At 34.8% G+C, this 14981-nt stretch overlaps 2 protein-coding genes across 2 annotated transcripts; one reads left to right on the plus strand and one right to left on the minus strand.

Annotated features, from left to right (window-relative positions):
- Positions 1-786: 786 nt before the first annotated feature.
- GCK72_009869 (uncharacterized protein) lies at positions 787-1397 on the plus strand (the record flags this gene model as incomplete). Its single annotated transcript, XM_003113186.2, has 2 exons — positions 787-846; positions 894-1397. 2 exons carry the CDS (start codon positions 787-789, stop codon positions 1395-1397), a joined length of 564 nt encoding a protein of 187 aa, XP_003113234.2.
- Positions 1398-2979: 1582 nt separating this feature from the next.
- Positions 2980-7569, minus strand: GCK72_009870 (uncharacterized protein; the record flags this gene model as incomplete). The annotated part of the gene is made up of 15 exons (XM_053727574.1): positions 2980-3007; positions 3347-3417; positions 3575-3673; positions 3723-3860; positions 3903-3992; positions 4035-4217; positions 4266-4405; positions 4452-4608; positions 4658-4814; positions 4922-5025; positions 5279-5433; positions 6825-6947; positions 6998-7043; positions 7153-7221; positions 7486-7569. The coding sequence occupies 15 exons, from the start codon at positions 7567-7569 to the stop codon at positions 2980-2982; spliced, it is 1644 nt and encodes a 547-aa protein (XP_053587151.1).
- Between the last annotated feature and the right edge of the window lie 7412 nt (positions 7570-14981).

Below are 14981 nucleotides of genomic sequence, written 5' to 3' on the forward strand. Positions count from 1 at the left end.
TTCATTCAAAGTAAAAGAGATTATTCATTCTGCTAGACATAAAGTCATGAGTTTTTTCTTCACTTTCCGTTGAACTTTTCATTGAACTTTATTCCATGTCTAGAGCTTCGGTCAACCAAGTATAGGAAACATAACAAATTTTAATCATTATCAATACGAGATGAAACTTGAACCGAACACTTAAGATAGAATATTATTATATCGTTGAAAATTTGGAAATAACCTCGTAAGATTAATGAAGAATTAATTTGTATCTACTTTGATGCCAGAATCCAGCCTCGATAAATGTGTTTTTTCTTGCTCTTTTCTGCCGGGTCGATTATCAGTCTCAGGCTCTATATGTACAACTTCTTACTTTATTTTTAGGTGAAATCTCTGGAAAACTGGTACAGAAATCTAGCCAATGAAATAATATATTCCATCTCATACATACCAATTAATTAACTATTATTGGTTACCAACCTTCAATTTATCTTTCATCCATTTTTTCACCTTATGATGCAACCTTCAGAAAGTCATCGCGTAACATCAAGAGGTCATCGATGCATGAATAGTGTGACTGAGCACAAAAAACTAATTATAACATGAAAATATCTCAATAACATCTACATAAAACCAGACAATAAACATCAGTGTCTCCCCAGTGAAGACATTTTGCGTACGTGATTTCTTTGAACTCGAAGAAAGATTATACTCTCTGAATTACATAATTCTATCTCATTTGATCTCCTGTCTTCTTATTCATTTCGTGTTTTTTCTCTCCCATATCCAGCTACTAACTATATCATGACAAGAACAAAATGTTCAGTTTGCAACGATTCGGAGAGTACTCAATTTCTTTATCAGGTAATTTCGACGTTTAAATACTCTCAGATTTAACTGCTTCATTACAGGTTGATTGTTGTAATGCATGTGCAATGGCTCATCGAAGACATTGTGAAGGGAATGAAGATCCAAAAACTTATTTTGGAGATCAAAACTGCAATTTCTGTTGTTTCAAAAAGTACAGATGCATCGAAAAGAGTAAAAACATTTCGATCGATCTGGCCGGATTGCTAAAAGATTTATCGATTCGTGAATTTCATAGAAATATTGTTTTCACTACAAAATCCGTCAGAACAAACTTCACAGTTGACGACGCTGTGTCCTCTGAAAAACTGAAATTGATCAATTGCCCTCTTGGTTCTCATTCAACATTTGAAGACTGGTCTACTATGAATCAAATTGCAACAATTGATTATCTCAAGAACCTGGAATTTGTAAAGGAATTAGGCGACGAGAAAACGAAATTCATCCGAAGAATTCGTTTCAGAAGTGCAATTCTTTCAACTGCATTCAGATCTTATCAGCAGAACAAAGATTCTATGGATATAACGGATAATGTCGACATACCGTAAATACTGTATTATAACGGCATGCCGTTATATTTTTCAACCGGCTCCCAGAGAAATTTTCTGGTTTCAGAAACTTATTAAAATTTACCGGAAAAACTTTTTTGGCTGATCAAGAAGTTACTAATCACGCTGCTTCTAATCAGAACCAAAAAAAGACACCGGGATGATCACATTCATGAATTCTGAGTATAGATGGGGTGCCGTTATAATACAGGTGCCGTTCTATTACAGGTGCCGTTATAATACAGTATTTACGGTATTTCCGGATTTAACTGGAAAACGATTTGAACCAGAGTTTCTGAAACGAATAAGATGTCATTTAGTCTCTATTCTTATTCGATTGAAGATCACAAAAGATGAATACATGCTGGTATCAGTTCTTTTTTTATGTGTGTCAGGTGAGTGATGTGATTTCATTTCGGATTAATTATACATATTCTAATCCATTAAAATCATTGAGCAATTAGTTCATTCAGATCAATTCACTCTTTCAAATCATGGAAAAGCGAGTCTCCACAAGTACACAGGCCATTACATTCGTGCTTTACTCGATTATTGCGTCCTTTTGTATCAGAAACATGGAGCATCCCGATTTAATGAATTATTATCAATCTTCGAAGCCGTCAACAAAACTTATCATGAAATAGAGGCATTTGCCATAATGTATAGAATGAGCACTCCTGTGAGGCAATCAAAAGATCTTATCAAATTCGAATGACTAAATTTCCCTTTTTTTTAAATTTTGTTTTCTGAAAAAAATGTATTCTCTGTATTATCATCAAAGTTCATAAAATTCCACTGCAATATAAAATATTTTTCATTCTCTCTTCCTCCTTTTAACTGTTAATGAAGCTGCCAATATAGCGATTTAATTATTGTGAAAGCGCTTACCGGAGTTTCGGTTTTCTTTCTTCTGCAAAATTTCGGATAAAGTTTCGCAATGACACCAAACTATATTATCAGTTTTCAGGATCTAAAAAAGAATAAAAATAGAATTCACAACTCTTCATTTCAACAGTAAGAAAGGGGTTGTTGGGGACACAATACACAGTTTCAGTTTGTTTTTTTTTCGTTTCATGCGCGACAAATTCTCGGATGCTCCGGCGATATTCACTGGGATAGACTGATGGATGGAATTTCTAAAGACAAAAACAAAAGAAGACATTCAGTACATATTCTTTAGAGAGATTGTGAGTGCATTAAAACGAGTTCTAGGCAAGATAAATCTACAAATAGAGCCTGAAAAAAGCGAGATGATCATCGAATTGGCAACTGGAAACTTTCTCCAGAAAAGCAAAAATATGTTAAACATACATAGTCATGAATGGGGATTGTTGATTCTGAATAATTAATCAACTTTTTTGAAATTAAAAATGAGAAAGGGGGGAAGAGAGTGAGAGAGATTGACACGGTGTGTTGACAACAAATCGAGAGAAGAAGGGAATCCCGTGATGGACAAAAATGTGTGTTTTGTAATGAAAAGGAACGTTTTAGTAGGAAGGATTGAAGGGAAAACGACAGATAAAACCAAGAAAACATGATAGAAAATGAGTTAATTAAAGTGGAATAATGATTTATTCGGAGATCACGGAGACTTTGTGGAGCGATTTGATCTGTAATTTTATGATTTTTTTAGACCTTATTACGGTACATCTTACAATGTTTAAGTTTTTATTCTTCAAATTTCCTCTTGTTTATAACTATTGTTGTGAGACCTTGTTAAAAAAATGTAAAAATTCGAAATGCTACGGTCTTATCTTACTGTAAACTAGAAAAATATAGGTCCGTGAATAATCAATTTCCTCAATTTTCAGTTTGTAGAGAGACTAATTGAACTGGTTGATTCGAATCAGCTAAGTTCACAACAGCACACAATCACACACTTGCTTTTCTATTAAAATACGCAAGCCGTACCATTTGTATTCTATTTTCTTTTCAACTACTCTTCATACCCTTCACGAAGAGGTGTCATTTCGCCAGCTGATCCATATCCATTGTTGTTTGCATTCTTCTCTTCTTCCATCTGAAATCAGTTCAGAGTTCTACTTTTCTTGAGTGATCTGTTGTTGGCTGGTATAAATAATTTAAGCATTGCCATCGAACACTATAAAGCTTCAATCAAAACTAAGATCTCACCGCAAGAGTTTTGAGTTTCAGTCAACATATCTCATTGCACTTACCACAGTGTCTTTCATCAATTTTGTTGTTGAATCATCACTCCCTTTTTTACTTCGTGATGGGAATGGAGACAGTTTTCCAGTTTCATCAGCATTATTTGTCTGTAATCCAATTGATTCAATTTCGATTTCTTTTGAACTCAAACTCTACCTGCTGAGCATTCGTATTACTCGTTCCGTTTTTAGCAGCATAATGCGATGCAACACTCCTGGATCCACGTCTCAACTCATTTTGAGATTTATGAAGCAATCGATATCGTGCATAGAATGCTTTCAGCACATGGTTCACCTGAACTTTTCCATCAAAACAGATTTCATTAAAATCAAATACCTCTTTGTTCGTAAAACAGTATATACTAGCAACCATGAGTCCTTGGTACATATAAGTGAATGAAGCAGTGTATGTCCACACAGCAAACACCTGAATATTCTATTTCTCTACGAGATAAACAACTGAATTTACCATAATATTATCCCTAGTAGGTGCAAACGGAATAGTCTGCATGATATTCGGAACTCCAAGCAATGGTAATAACATCATTGCAGCCTTCACTGACTTTTTCAGTCCAGCTTCTGATGTGTTATTCGATTCTCGAACTTTACTATAGAGTACTCGAATCACATTGCAAATGAAGAATAAGTTTATCTGAAATTTCGAGAGTTGTTGGTTTCAGAACGACCATTAAGTTCGTACCACCAATTCAGCCATTCTCGGTCCATCAAGAATCCAAAACTCTGGTTCCAAATAATACGATCCCAAACATCTTTCGACTTTGAAGTCTTTTTTTATTAGGACAACGAATAGCCAAAGCATTGTGTGAATTAATGGAATTCCTGAAACATAAATTTCAATATAAGCTTTTTTCATGAATAGAATTACCGTATCCTGCTAAGAAATATGGAAGAAGTTTTGGCTCTGAGTTGAAAAAACCAAAAACAATTTGATTATTCAGATAGATTCCTTCCAAGAACATCCAACAGAAAGTAACTGTTTTGAAATATTCCAAGAAGAAAAACATTCCTTCGCATACTATCGGCTGCAAATTAATTTGTTTTGATCTTCCACTTTTATTATATAACTCATACCATTGTATTTATTGTTTTTCCTTCTGCTGAATTTGTATGTGGACCAATATCTCCGGTAAAAATCAGATCAATATAGAGAACCAGACGGATAATCACAACCATAAGCATAGCGATCATTAAATGTAAGTGCAGTAAATTTCGAAATACTCGGAGACGTCTGAAACATTATACAGTTGAATGGGACGGATAGGTCAAGTCTTTCAAAAGTAGAAAGATTCTAATTTGTCACAATAATTCGACTCTTCCTTCAAATTGAAAACTCACCGAAAATAAGAGAAGATAGATATGGCCAAAATAAGAGAGACCAGTGATAAGCCAAGACCAACGAATTCAAGTTTTCGTGCATTTCGAGCAACTTCTTGTGCAATCTGAAAATCGAAAATTGTATTTTTGCAGGCCGTATCAAATAGAAAATTTGCACAAAAAACCATAAATGACAAACAATGTGATGAGAAAATGGTGTGAATACAAGTGATGAAAAAAGAAGGTGTGAGATTTGAAAAAGAGAAAATTAAATATTCAAAAAACCAGTGAGTGAGTGAAAAGTGAGTGAGTGAGAAAGTCATTTTGAAAGAAAAATGGAAAATGAGAGAGCAAAAAAAACGAATGATAATAAAATACCGTCAACGATTCGTTGTTCAAATTCTGCATGATATAAATGACTTCATCCGTGTAACACATCGTGAAATTCGTCCATCCGGGCAGTGTCGGTCCCATTTCTCCAGCATTTCGTCCTGACCAAACTCCCGACACGTGGCAGTCCTTTGTGATGTTTTCTGTGTTGGGATTACGGTAGAGTAATTGTAGAAGTGGTTGATATGGATATATAGTTTAAATGTGTGTGGATACGGTACTTTGTGTGTGTGTGTGACGTGGCAAAGACGTAGCAACATATAGATGACGTACACAGAAATAGGACTAGGGATAGAAGAAATGTGGATAGAAAAGAAAGAAGAACATTGAGCAGAGCAAACTCAGGCAAAAGAGATAGAATAGAAACATAAAACATAGAATTCGTGTGAGAGATAGGACTAGATATGGATGCGTTTTGATTTAAACACATTTTGTTTCTAAATTTCGTACTTTCACATCTTCATAATCGATTTTGAAGCAGACGGTGAAGTTTGTCCATCCCCATGGATTCTCGTAATGACCCGGTTTCTTTCCCGCCCATCGTCCCGTCTCGTCGCATCGTTTTACAATGAATTCTGTAATCGGATGGGGAAGAAAACAGGAAGAAAACATAATAGTTTATATTAAACGAGGGGGATAAGAGTAAGCACGAAGTTTAGTTTTCTCGGTTTTACGGGGAAGGGAACAAGAAGATATTTTTGATTAGTATTCGAACAAAACTGCTGAAGCTCATCCGATTTCATTAAGATTTGGCTTGAATTAAAACGTTGTCATTCATGAAAAATATAAAAGTCACCGAGTTGTCAAGAAGAAACCAGGCGAATTTTCCATTTTTCAAACTGATCCAATCATTTCAAAAAAGAATTAACAGAGGGGAAACATGAATATAAATGCAGGTTAGTTAGTAACATAAACAAAGGGATAGGATGTTTTTCTTGGGAAACTTTTTTTTTTCTTATCTTTTTAAATTTGCATTTTGAAGCCAAAAACATGGGACCATCAGTCAAAAAATACAATCAATAAAATGAGCCTCATAGGAAAGAAAGCACAAGCAGAAGCATTATTCATATTGCGAATTTCTTTTAGCGACATAAATTATTATAAGCAATTTCAAATTTATTTCGATGCGAATTCTTATCAAAAATCAAGTCAAGCAATTGCATTCCACATAGAAAAAAGCCAAGCAATTGGAGGGGATTCTGAGAATAATTCGTTCGGAATGTGTATTTTCTCAGTCATGCTTTTCTTTTCTTTTTTGAACTGTTTGAGTCTTTTTTCAGCAAAAATACCATTTTTCCACGATTTTTCAACAAATACACCATGCGTTCTATACAGAAAACGTCAGCCACCAGCGTTAGTCAGTCTTTCATTTTTCTAATTTCAATTCTAACTTTTTCTGATAAAATCGTTCCAAAAAACAGCTTAAATGGGAACCTACTATCATGATCTCAATTAAGGACAATCAGGTTACTGTACCATTTTTTCAAATATACAGTAACCCTCCTTCACGTCTAAGTAATCAAAAAGAACTTACTGTTCGGATCTAATCCTTTCATATGTGGACATTGCAGTGTTACTGACGAATTCGCGGGCGTTGGAGGCCAACAGAGTACTGTATCATACGTGGCATTACACCAAATACGGGTATCATTTGGATCTAAAGATAATAATTTAAGAAGAATATATTGAGAAAGATGGGAATGATACCTCGTTCAGGGAATAACTTATTGTGGTCAAGCATCTTTTTGCATAGCTGAAAAATGAGTAAAATGAGTTGAAGTTCTGAGAAGTGCAGAGGATTTCATCTCTTCTCTTTTCTCGGATTAGATATTTCAAGCATGACGTGACAAAGACCTACTCACCGGATAAGACTCTTCTAAGACGTCCATTGCTCCATTGAATGCTTGAACACTGGTCGACGCTAGTACGTTCTGAAATATTTTAGAGATTGAAATGATGATCTGAAAGTGCATGGGTACTTCTGATTGGAATTCTGGATATATTTGTATTCATTTGGTTTTGAAATTGTGAAAATACTAATCAAAAACTAATTTTATTTCTTCAGATCAAATCAAGAATAGGTTAATTTTTGATGCTTCTAATCCCACGATCTTGTTTTCCTCTCGTAAAAATCAGTCACAACAAAACGTAAATATATTTTTCTAATTTCTTGGCAATCAGATTGGCTAACTCACCCAACCAGAGTCAACCATTTCGCTCAGTTTCGCCGTCGAATTATCGAGAATCGAGACGTTGAACGGTGACGTGGAATCCGCCATGATATGAGTCAGTGATGAAATTCTGAAAGAAAACGGATTTGGAAAGAATCAGAACGTCGAGATGAATCAATAAATTAAATGGAAAGTTGATGGCTTTAACACATAACAGAATGATGACTGCCACGACAGAATGTGATGACTTTTGGTTGGTTCCCCCCCATTTTTTAGTTCTAGATTCTTTTGAGACAAGAAGATTTGGATAGTTGAGACGGAGAGACCACAGACAACAGAATCAAACAGTTGTTAGAAACGGGGAGAGAAGGTGAGTTGACATGCTCATGAGGGCAAAAGAAAAATGAGAGAATTGAGGGAAGAGATGTTTCCGTGTGGGTTGAAAATGATGAGTTGTTAAACGGACCGGAATGAAAAAACCTATAAATAACCCATTGAGGTGTCGAGAGATTGAACCACAGGTAAAACATTTTCATGATTATTTTATGAGAAATTTGATGTTTTAGAATTGTTTCACGACGTTGAAGACTTCACAAGTGGATAACTTTCCCCGTTTCGTTTTCATTCCCCGTTTCGTTTTCATTCATGGGAGGTTGTTCAAGCATTTGTTAGCAAAACGTAAGGAATCAAACGGGCAACGAAATGGGACTGGATGATTGGAATATATAAAAGTTGGTCGATGACACCGCTAGACGTATCGCAGAAGGAATGGTGGAAGTATTGGAAAAGGCGTTTCGTGAAAACCCCCGATTTCGCGAACAAGTCCTACAACTCGATCGGATGATAATAGCTGAACTAAGAGAGCAAGTCAAGGATAATGTGAGTGAGCAGAAACAAGAATGGGTTGAAAAACGGGCAAAGGCAGAACAGAAAAGAAAGCAGAAGCTGAAACAACGCAAACAACAACGGAAAATTCGGAAGAAGAAAACTAAGAGACATAGACGCAGGACATGGATAATTTTCCGAGAGTTCGTTATGATATTTCACTGTCAAACAGTAGCTCTTGAACTGTTGGGGATCAAGTTTGAGAGTTACGAAGATGCTAATTTATCTCCAATCATCCTCGAAGAAGCATTTGTTCCAAGAAATAAGAAAAAGAAAAAATTGAATTAGTGCTACGAATACAAGAAACTGGAACACGGACAAATTGAACTCATGCATATTGGTATCAATCACGTACCCTTGCGGACGTAATAAATTATTATTATTATTATTATTATAACAAAAGTATCATTTTTTCTGTTAAAAGACCCTAGAAAACAAAATAATTGAAAAAGGAAAAATAGATAAGCGTAAAATGGTTTACAATATCCCAGAAATACAATTCCAAAGTAAATTCACAATGTTGTTGACTACTCACTTTGAACAAATTTAGTCAATTCGACGGACGTAATTTAAAGCTTCACAAACTACATAAAAGAGCTAAATGAGTTCATTTCACGAGAGCCGGATGACTCGACAACTTTGAAATTGAAAGAAAAAAGTTCAACTTTCGACAAGTGACACTTGTTCCAGCCTTTCTCTATGTGTCTTTCATTTCAGAATGTCTCAGAATTGTTTACGATTGAGTACGTTCGTCCACTCGTCCAGACAAGTGAGATCTACGATCTTTCATTTAAGAATCAACGGAAACTGGCATAATATCAACTTCCAAATCAAATAAATTGTGGGTGGAAGTTAATGGTTCCAAAGATTTAATAAATTTCGGCCTAGCTGTGATTATTTCTTTTTTAATGTTTTTGAATGACGCCGATAATTCAGAAATGCGTAGGAGATAATTGTGAGAAGAAGAAGAGAAAAAGTTAAAGACAGAAATTATATAAATAGAGATTATGAGAGTAATGGAAATACATTAGATATTCGATATGAAACGCTAAAATTGACACATTTTATGAAGGAAACGAGAAGAAAAAGAGGTCATATTTAGATATTCATAGAAAACGAAAAGTCTCATTTTACCTTAAAGAAGGGTCGAAAATAGAGAGCAAATAGGAGTTTTAGAAAAGAATTTCAGAAGAAAAAGTTGTATTATTTGAAGAGATATTTACTTATATGAGAAACTGCTTCATGAATTTTTTTTTATTTTTGAAAGAATAAGAAAAATATGGAAAAATAATTTGAACAAAAGAGAAAAAGTTGGGAGAGTTATGAGAGCAAAAAGAGAAAACACTTAGTTATATAACAAGAGAAATTGTGGAAAAATCAGAGGAATGAATAGAAAATAAAGGGAATTTGAACAGAGAAAAGTCCAAGTTGGAAGGCCAAATAGATTCTGAGTTGAGGATTTTACACCTCTGCTCGTGACGAACATCATTCGAAAATGCGGAACTTCTGGTCAGAAATTTAATCTAAATTTCACAGCATCCAACCCATTTTCCGATAGTTTATGATGTTCCGTACCCCAAGGCGTTTTCTCAAACTGATGAAGTTTTTCCGTGTTTTCATTCCTTCTTTCCTTCCAAAAAATGTCTAGACCCTTCTGAGTAATTAGTTTTTGGCAATACCCAAGACCTCAAAAAAACAAGGATCAAGCTGAGAATTCTTCAAAATCAAATGATGGATATGAAGAAATAATGATAGAATAATGAATAGTATAAAAGGTAAATAAAGCCAAAAAGTTGGGATTAAGTAAGGAAAAAAGGCAATGAGGCGGATGAAAATAAAAAAGAAATGACGAGTAGTCGTAGGGGGCAAAAAATGGAAAAGAGGGGGGAGAAGAGTGGAAAAAACGTTCAGAGATGAAATTTTGAGATGAGAAAAAGAAGGAAGACACGACTTTCCTCTCTCTGAAAATCTTCTTGTGATGGCCAGTTTGTGACTGAGTTTGACATGAACATGTCAAATGGATTCAAGCAAAAAATGTGTTATGAATGTGTGCATTTTCAGATGAATTTCAAGAATTTTTAACTAATTGGAACTTTGATTTTTGCTGTGCAAAATGAATGACATTCGGGTGGAAAATAGTTTTGGTTTGAACGTAAACGAGTTTGAATTCTGAAGATAGTCTGAAATGAGCACGACTTCAAAAAATGATTTGTTATCCGGTAATCAATCAACTAAATCACAGACGTAAGAGATACAACTTTTGTGTTCTCTATCAGTTCCAGATGTAGCTTTTTCTCATGAATACCAAAATATGTGCTTTCGAACTCAAAATCATTTACTGATCTCATAATTTCTAAGTAGGAGACATTCGGAATGGGAACCGGAATTCGAATAGAATCAGCGATAAGCTTGTCATCACCTCGATTAAGCGATTAATTTATTTTGTGAAATACCACGCTGAATACAATCGAAAACCGAAATGTACTCGGAATGTACTTAATGAAAACATCATTTCATTCATATTTCCATACGATGTATACGGTATTTTGTTAGCAAAAGCAATGATGTTTACAAAACCAAAGTTTATTTTCTAATTTCGAATATCGATAATCCAAAATAATACCTAGAAAAATCTCATGATAAAGAAAATTAATCCGAGCGAGCAAGCATGACCATGAGAGTGGAAATATCACGAGTTGTAAACTTTTGTAACAATAAAAGGTGACATCTAATCTTTAGTTTAACTCGAAAACTTTTGAAACTTTCCGAAAAATGTTAGGAACGACCAGAAAAGTGGGCGGAGCGTAATTTGTGTCCGGCTCGTCGAGCACAATTTGTGTGCTCCAACGACGACGGGCGGCACATTGAGAATGATCGCAAATTAGGGTCCCGAGGTCTTGGGAGACCTCCTCCGAACCCAACCCCAATCAGTTGGCTTTTATCAAGTAAAAAAGTTCAGAAGGACCCCCGGGGGGCAGTGAGTTTAGATCGGCTGACATTTCATTTCTTTCCAAAGAAATGAAAGTCCGACGAAATATGAAAATTCTAAAAACCATTCGAAAATTTGTTAAAAATTTAACCAAATCAAAGAGAAAAAAAAACAAAAATTAGAGAAGGAAAGTGAGAGAAAACAGGATGGGATTAGCCCTATGAGCAATGAAGAAGACGTTGGCTCATGATGGAAAAAGAAGATGTTGAAGTAGAAAAAGGAGAAGAAGAAGACGCTTATTTTGATGGGATTCACAGATTATTCATATTTTTCACTTCTTCTATCCTTCTTTTCGATTACGCGAGGATGAGCTATCAGTTAACCAAAAAGAGAAATCAAGGGACAGAGAGAGAAATGGAAGGTAATTCATAATTTCCTATTTCGTGCCGAGATTCGGAAATTGGAAACCTCCCGGGTTGGGTATTTCCATGAAAAGATTCAAAATAACCCATATCTGTGTGGAAATTCAGAACTCAGTCTATTCGGTGTCTACATCAAAAAAGTTCCAAAACTTTTAAAATGTCATTAAATTTATTAGTTTTCAATTTACTAATTTAAAATAAAAATCAATGAAAAAGTGGGAGATGTCTCACTTCTGTTCGAGAACAGACTGGCAATATTTTTGATTTCAACTTGTCAATTTTCCGGCTTCTCTTGCGTGGGAATTCGGCACTGGAATCTCTCTTTCGTGAACATCAAATCTTGAAAATAACGTGATAAATCTCATAAATCTGTGTCTAAATGAATGAAATATACGCATTTTCCAGTTCAAAAAGTCGAAAAAGTTTCGATTGGAATGATGAAAATCCAAAAGCTGTGAATACGGAGAGAAAAATTATTTGTTGATGATAGAAAATGAAATGGAAAACGGATTACCAAAGGAGAAAACTGATTTGTTTTAGCCTGAAGCGAAATGAAAAAGAATGAGAAAAGAAAGAAGAAGACGTACGGATTTAAATTGTCAGATAATTTATGCACAAAAACTTTTTCACTTTCTCATTCGATTCACTTGATTTATTCTTTCTTTCACACTGTTTTTCTTTTCTTTTTCTAGTTGGAGTTTGTGCTTTGAGTAATTAATTTTTGATCATTAAAATTGAAGAATGAGTGAAAAAGAGGAAAAGGTAATTTCCGGGGATCCAGTAAATAATAATTGGAATTTTAGAGATCGGAAACAAGCTTAATTGAACCAGTAAGTATTGGAACGCTGGTTATTTTGATTTAACTGGAAATCGTATTAACAACTCACTTTATAATTTTTTCTTAAAATGACAAACAATTCAGTCAAATAAGTGACTAATCAGAAGAAATAAGATTTGAAAAAACCGCCAGATAAACAAGGTAAACTTCTTGATTTGCTTACAATTTTCCGTTGTTGAATCATAAATTGAAAACTAAAAAATCGAGAAAATGATAAGCTTTGACTGCTGAAGAAAACTCGAATCTTTTTGGGAACGAATTTGATTTCGGTCTGCACAAAAAGGGAAAAATTGGATAAAAGGAAGATTCTGCTGTCTGATCACGTACTTTGATGACGAACGGATGATTCGAACGAGTTAATTCTTGAGATTATTTTGAGAGAAATGACTATTTCGGTCACCGGAAAAGAGTTAATAGTTGGTTTTTGAAAAGTGTGAAAATAGTAAGAAAGAAGAGAATTGAAGATATATGGAGAAGAAGAACGAGTGCACTCGAGTGGGACAAATAAAATGAAATGAAGTGTGAATAAGGAAAGAACAACAAAGTTCTAAGCTGAACTTTTAGACAGCTGAAATCGGGAAGATGTGGAAAAAAAGTTACTTCATAACAATAATAATAGTGGGAAGTTGGAAGGAAATTACGACTGATTTTGAAATTGGAAACCGAAAATTCATTTCAAACTTTTCGTACTCTCTATTCTCACACATTTATGAAAAAATAACTAATCCGCTCTATTGTGAATTTCAAAAAGAAAGTCATTTGAACTTATGAAAAGAATGGAGAGGAGAAGTTATAATTAGAATCAGAAAGTTGGAAATGATGGAAGAGAATAGCCTTCCGATCACAACACAATTCGAATATAATTATAGCCATAAATTGCATGTTGTTCCTCTGGAGTTACTCATTGGAAATAGCATCTCGAATAATGAAAACGAGCTTAGTCAGATATTCGTTTTTCAGGAAGATTCCTTAAACATCAATATCTCTGATCCAACTGAACAAAACGTTCGACAATAGTGGATAAACATCAAAAAAGCCCCCGCAAAATAAATGGAACAAACTGGGAAATGTGACAACAGAAAACGAGAGAGCGCAGTAGTTTAATTGAATTTACAGCTCTCTCCCTCTTCTTTTTCACTTCTATCACTTTTTTGCTCTTTTATTCCGAGTAGTTCATGACTTTTTTGAGAACTTGGCGGGGGCACATCCAGATAATTTTTGACAGGTTTTCACCAGAAATTGGAAGAATGAGAAAGCTGAGAAGAAGAATGACACCAAATGAGAATTTTCATCTTCGTCTTCCGTTTTTATTAATTCGAAAAACAAGAAGAAGAAGCCAATGACATGAACAAATTGACGGGTTGACATGGTGAATTTCTTAATGTATTTCGGGAAGAAAACGATGAAAAAACGGGAAAGAAGACTCGAAAAATGAGAAAATGACGGTCATGAAGCAGTGGGGAACATGTCAAATGATGTAATTCTGCTCATTTTCTAATTCTACAGAACATCTTAGTGCCACCAATGAATGAATAAAGAGTTCATTGGAAGGTTAAATGTCAATGAGAATGGGAGATTACGGTAGGTTCATCCTGTGAACTAATCTGGGGGTTTTTCTGAAACTACCCAACGATTTAACAGGCAGGAACAGAAGAAGATCAACTTGGCTCAGGTTTAAAAAGAGTGTAGGCTACAAAGAGATGATGATAGCTCGTAGAATTAATAATAAATGAACCATTTATAGCAACATAAATTATGCTTTGAGATAATCAAAAATAACGAAAAGTTAAAGCTCGAGGCCAGAACTCAACAATATTTCTAATATTCTGGAGCCTCTTCTTAAAAAAGAAACGCCTCGAACCATAAATAACCTCGTTCCGATAACTGCCTTCTTCTATTTTTCATGTGATAAGTCACGTATTCCACCTGTGTTATTGATGCCGACTGACTGAAGCTTGAATCAAATTATCACTTATTTTCTAAGCTTTTTGAAATAATATAACGTTATGCATAGGTGAACACAAAGTCGCCCTAGATTCTGGTCCAGGTGAAAATTTGAAAGTTTTCACAAGATCTCTGGTTTACTAAATCATCGAAGTTCCTACTTTTGAAAACTGTAGTTCTGCACTTTGGGATGTATTTGTAAACTTGGAAATCCAAAAATGGAATCAAGATCAAAAAGGGTGCATGGTGATACCAAGGCAACCAAAAGGTAGACACTCGGCGTGTCTATTTTTAGGTTATCATACGTCTATATCTCCAATCTGATATCAACTCGTAGTCTCCGAGGGGCGAAAGAACAGATGACTCCAAAAAAGAGAAACAGCGTTCGGTTGGAGCAAGAAAAAATGAATAGGAGAGATAGAAAAAGAGAGAAAAGCTGATGCTAAATTGGTAAAACGGGGGAGAAAACGGGGGGAACGAACAAGAGGAAGAAGAAGGAGAA

This window comes from Caenorhabditis remanei, chromosome III (assembly GCF_010183535.1).
Source record: "Caenorhabditis remanei strain PX506 chromosome III, whole genome shotgun sequence".
NCBI classification, from domain to species: Eukaryota; Metazoa; Nematoda; class Chromadorea; order Rhabditida; family Rhabditidae; genus Caenorhabditis; species Caenorhabditis remanei.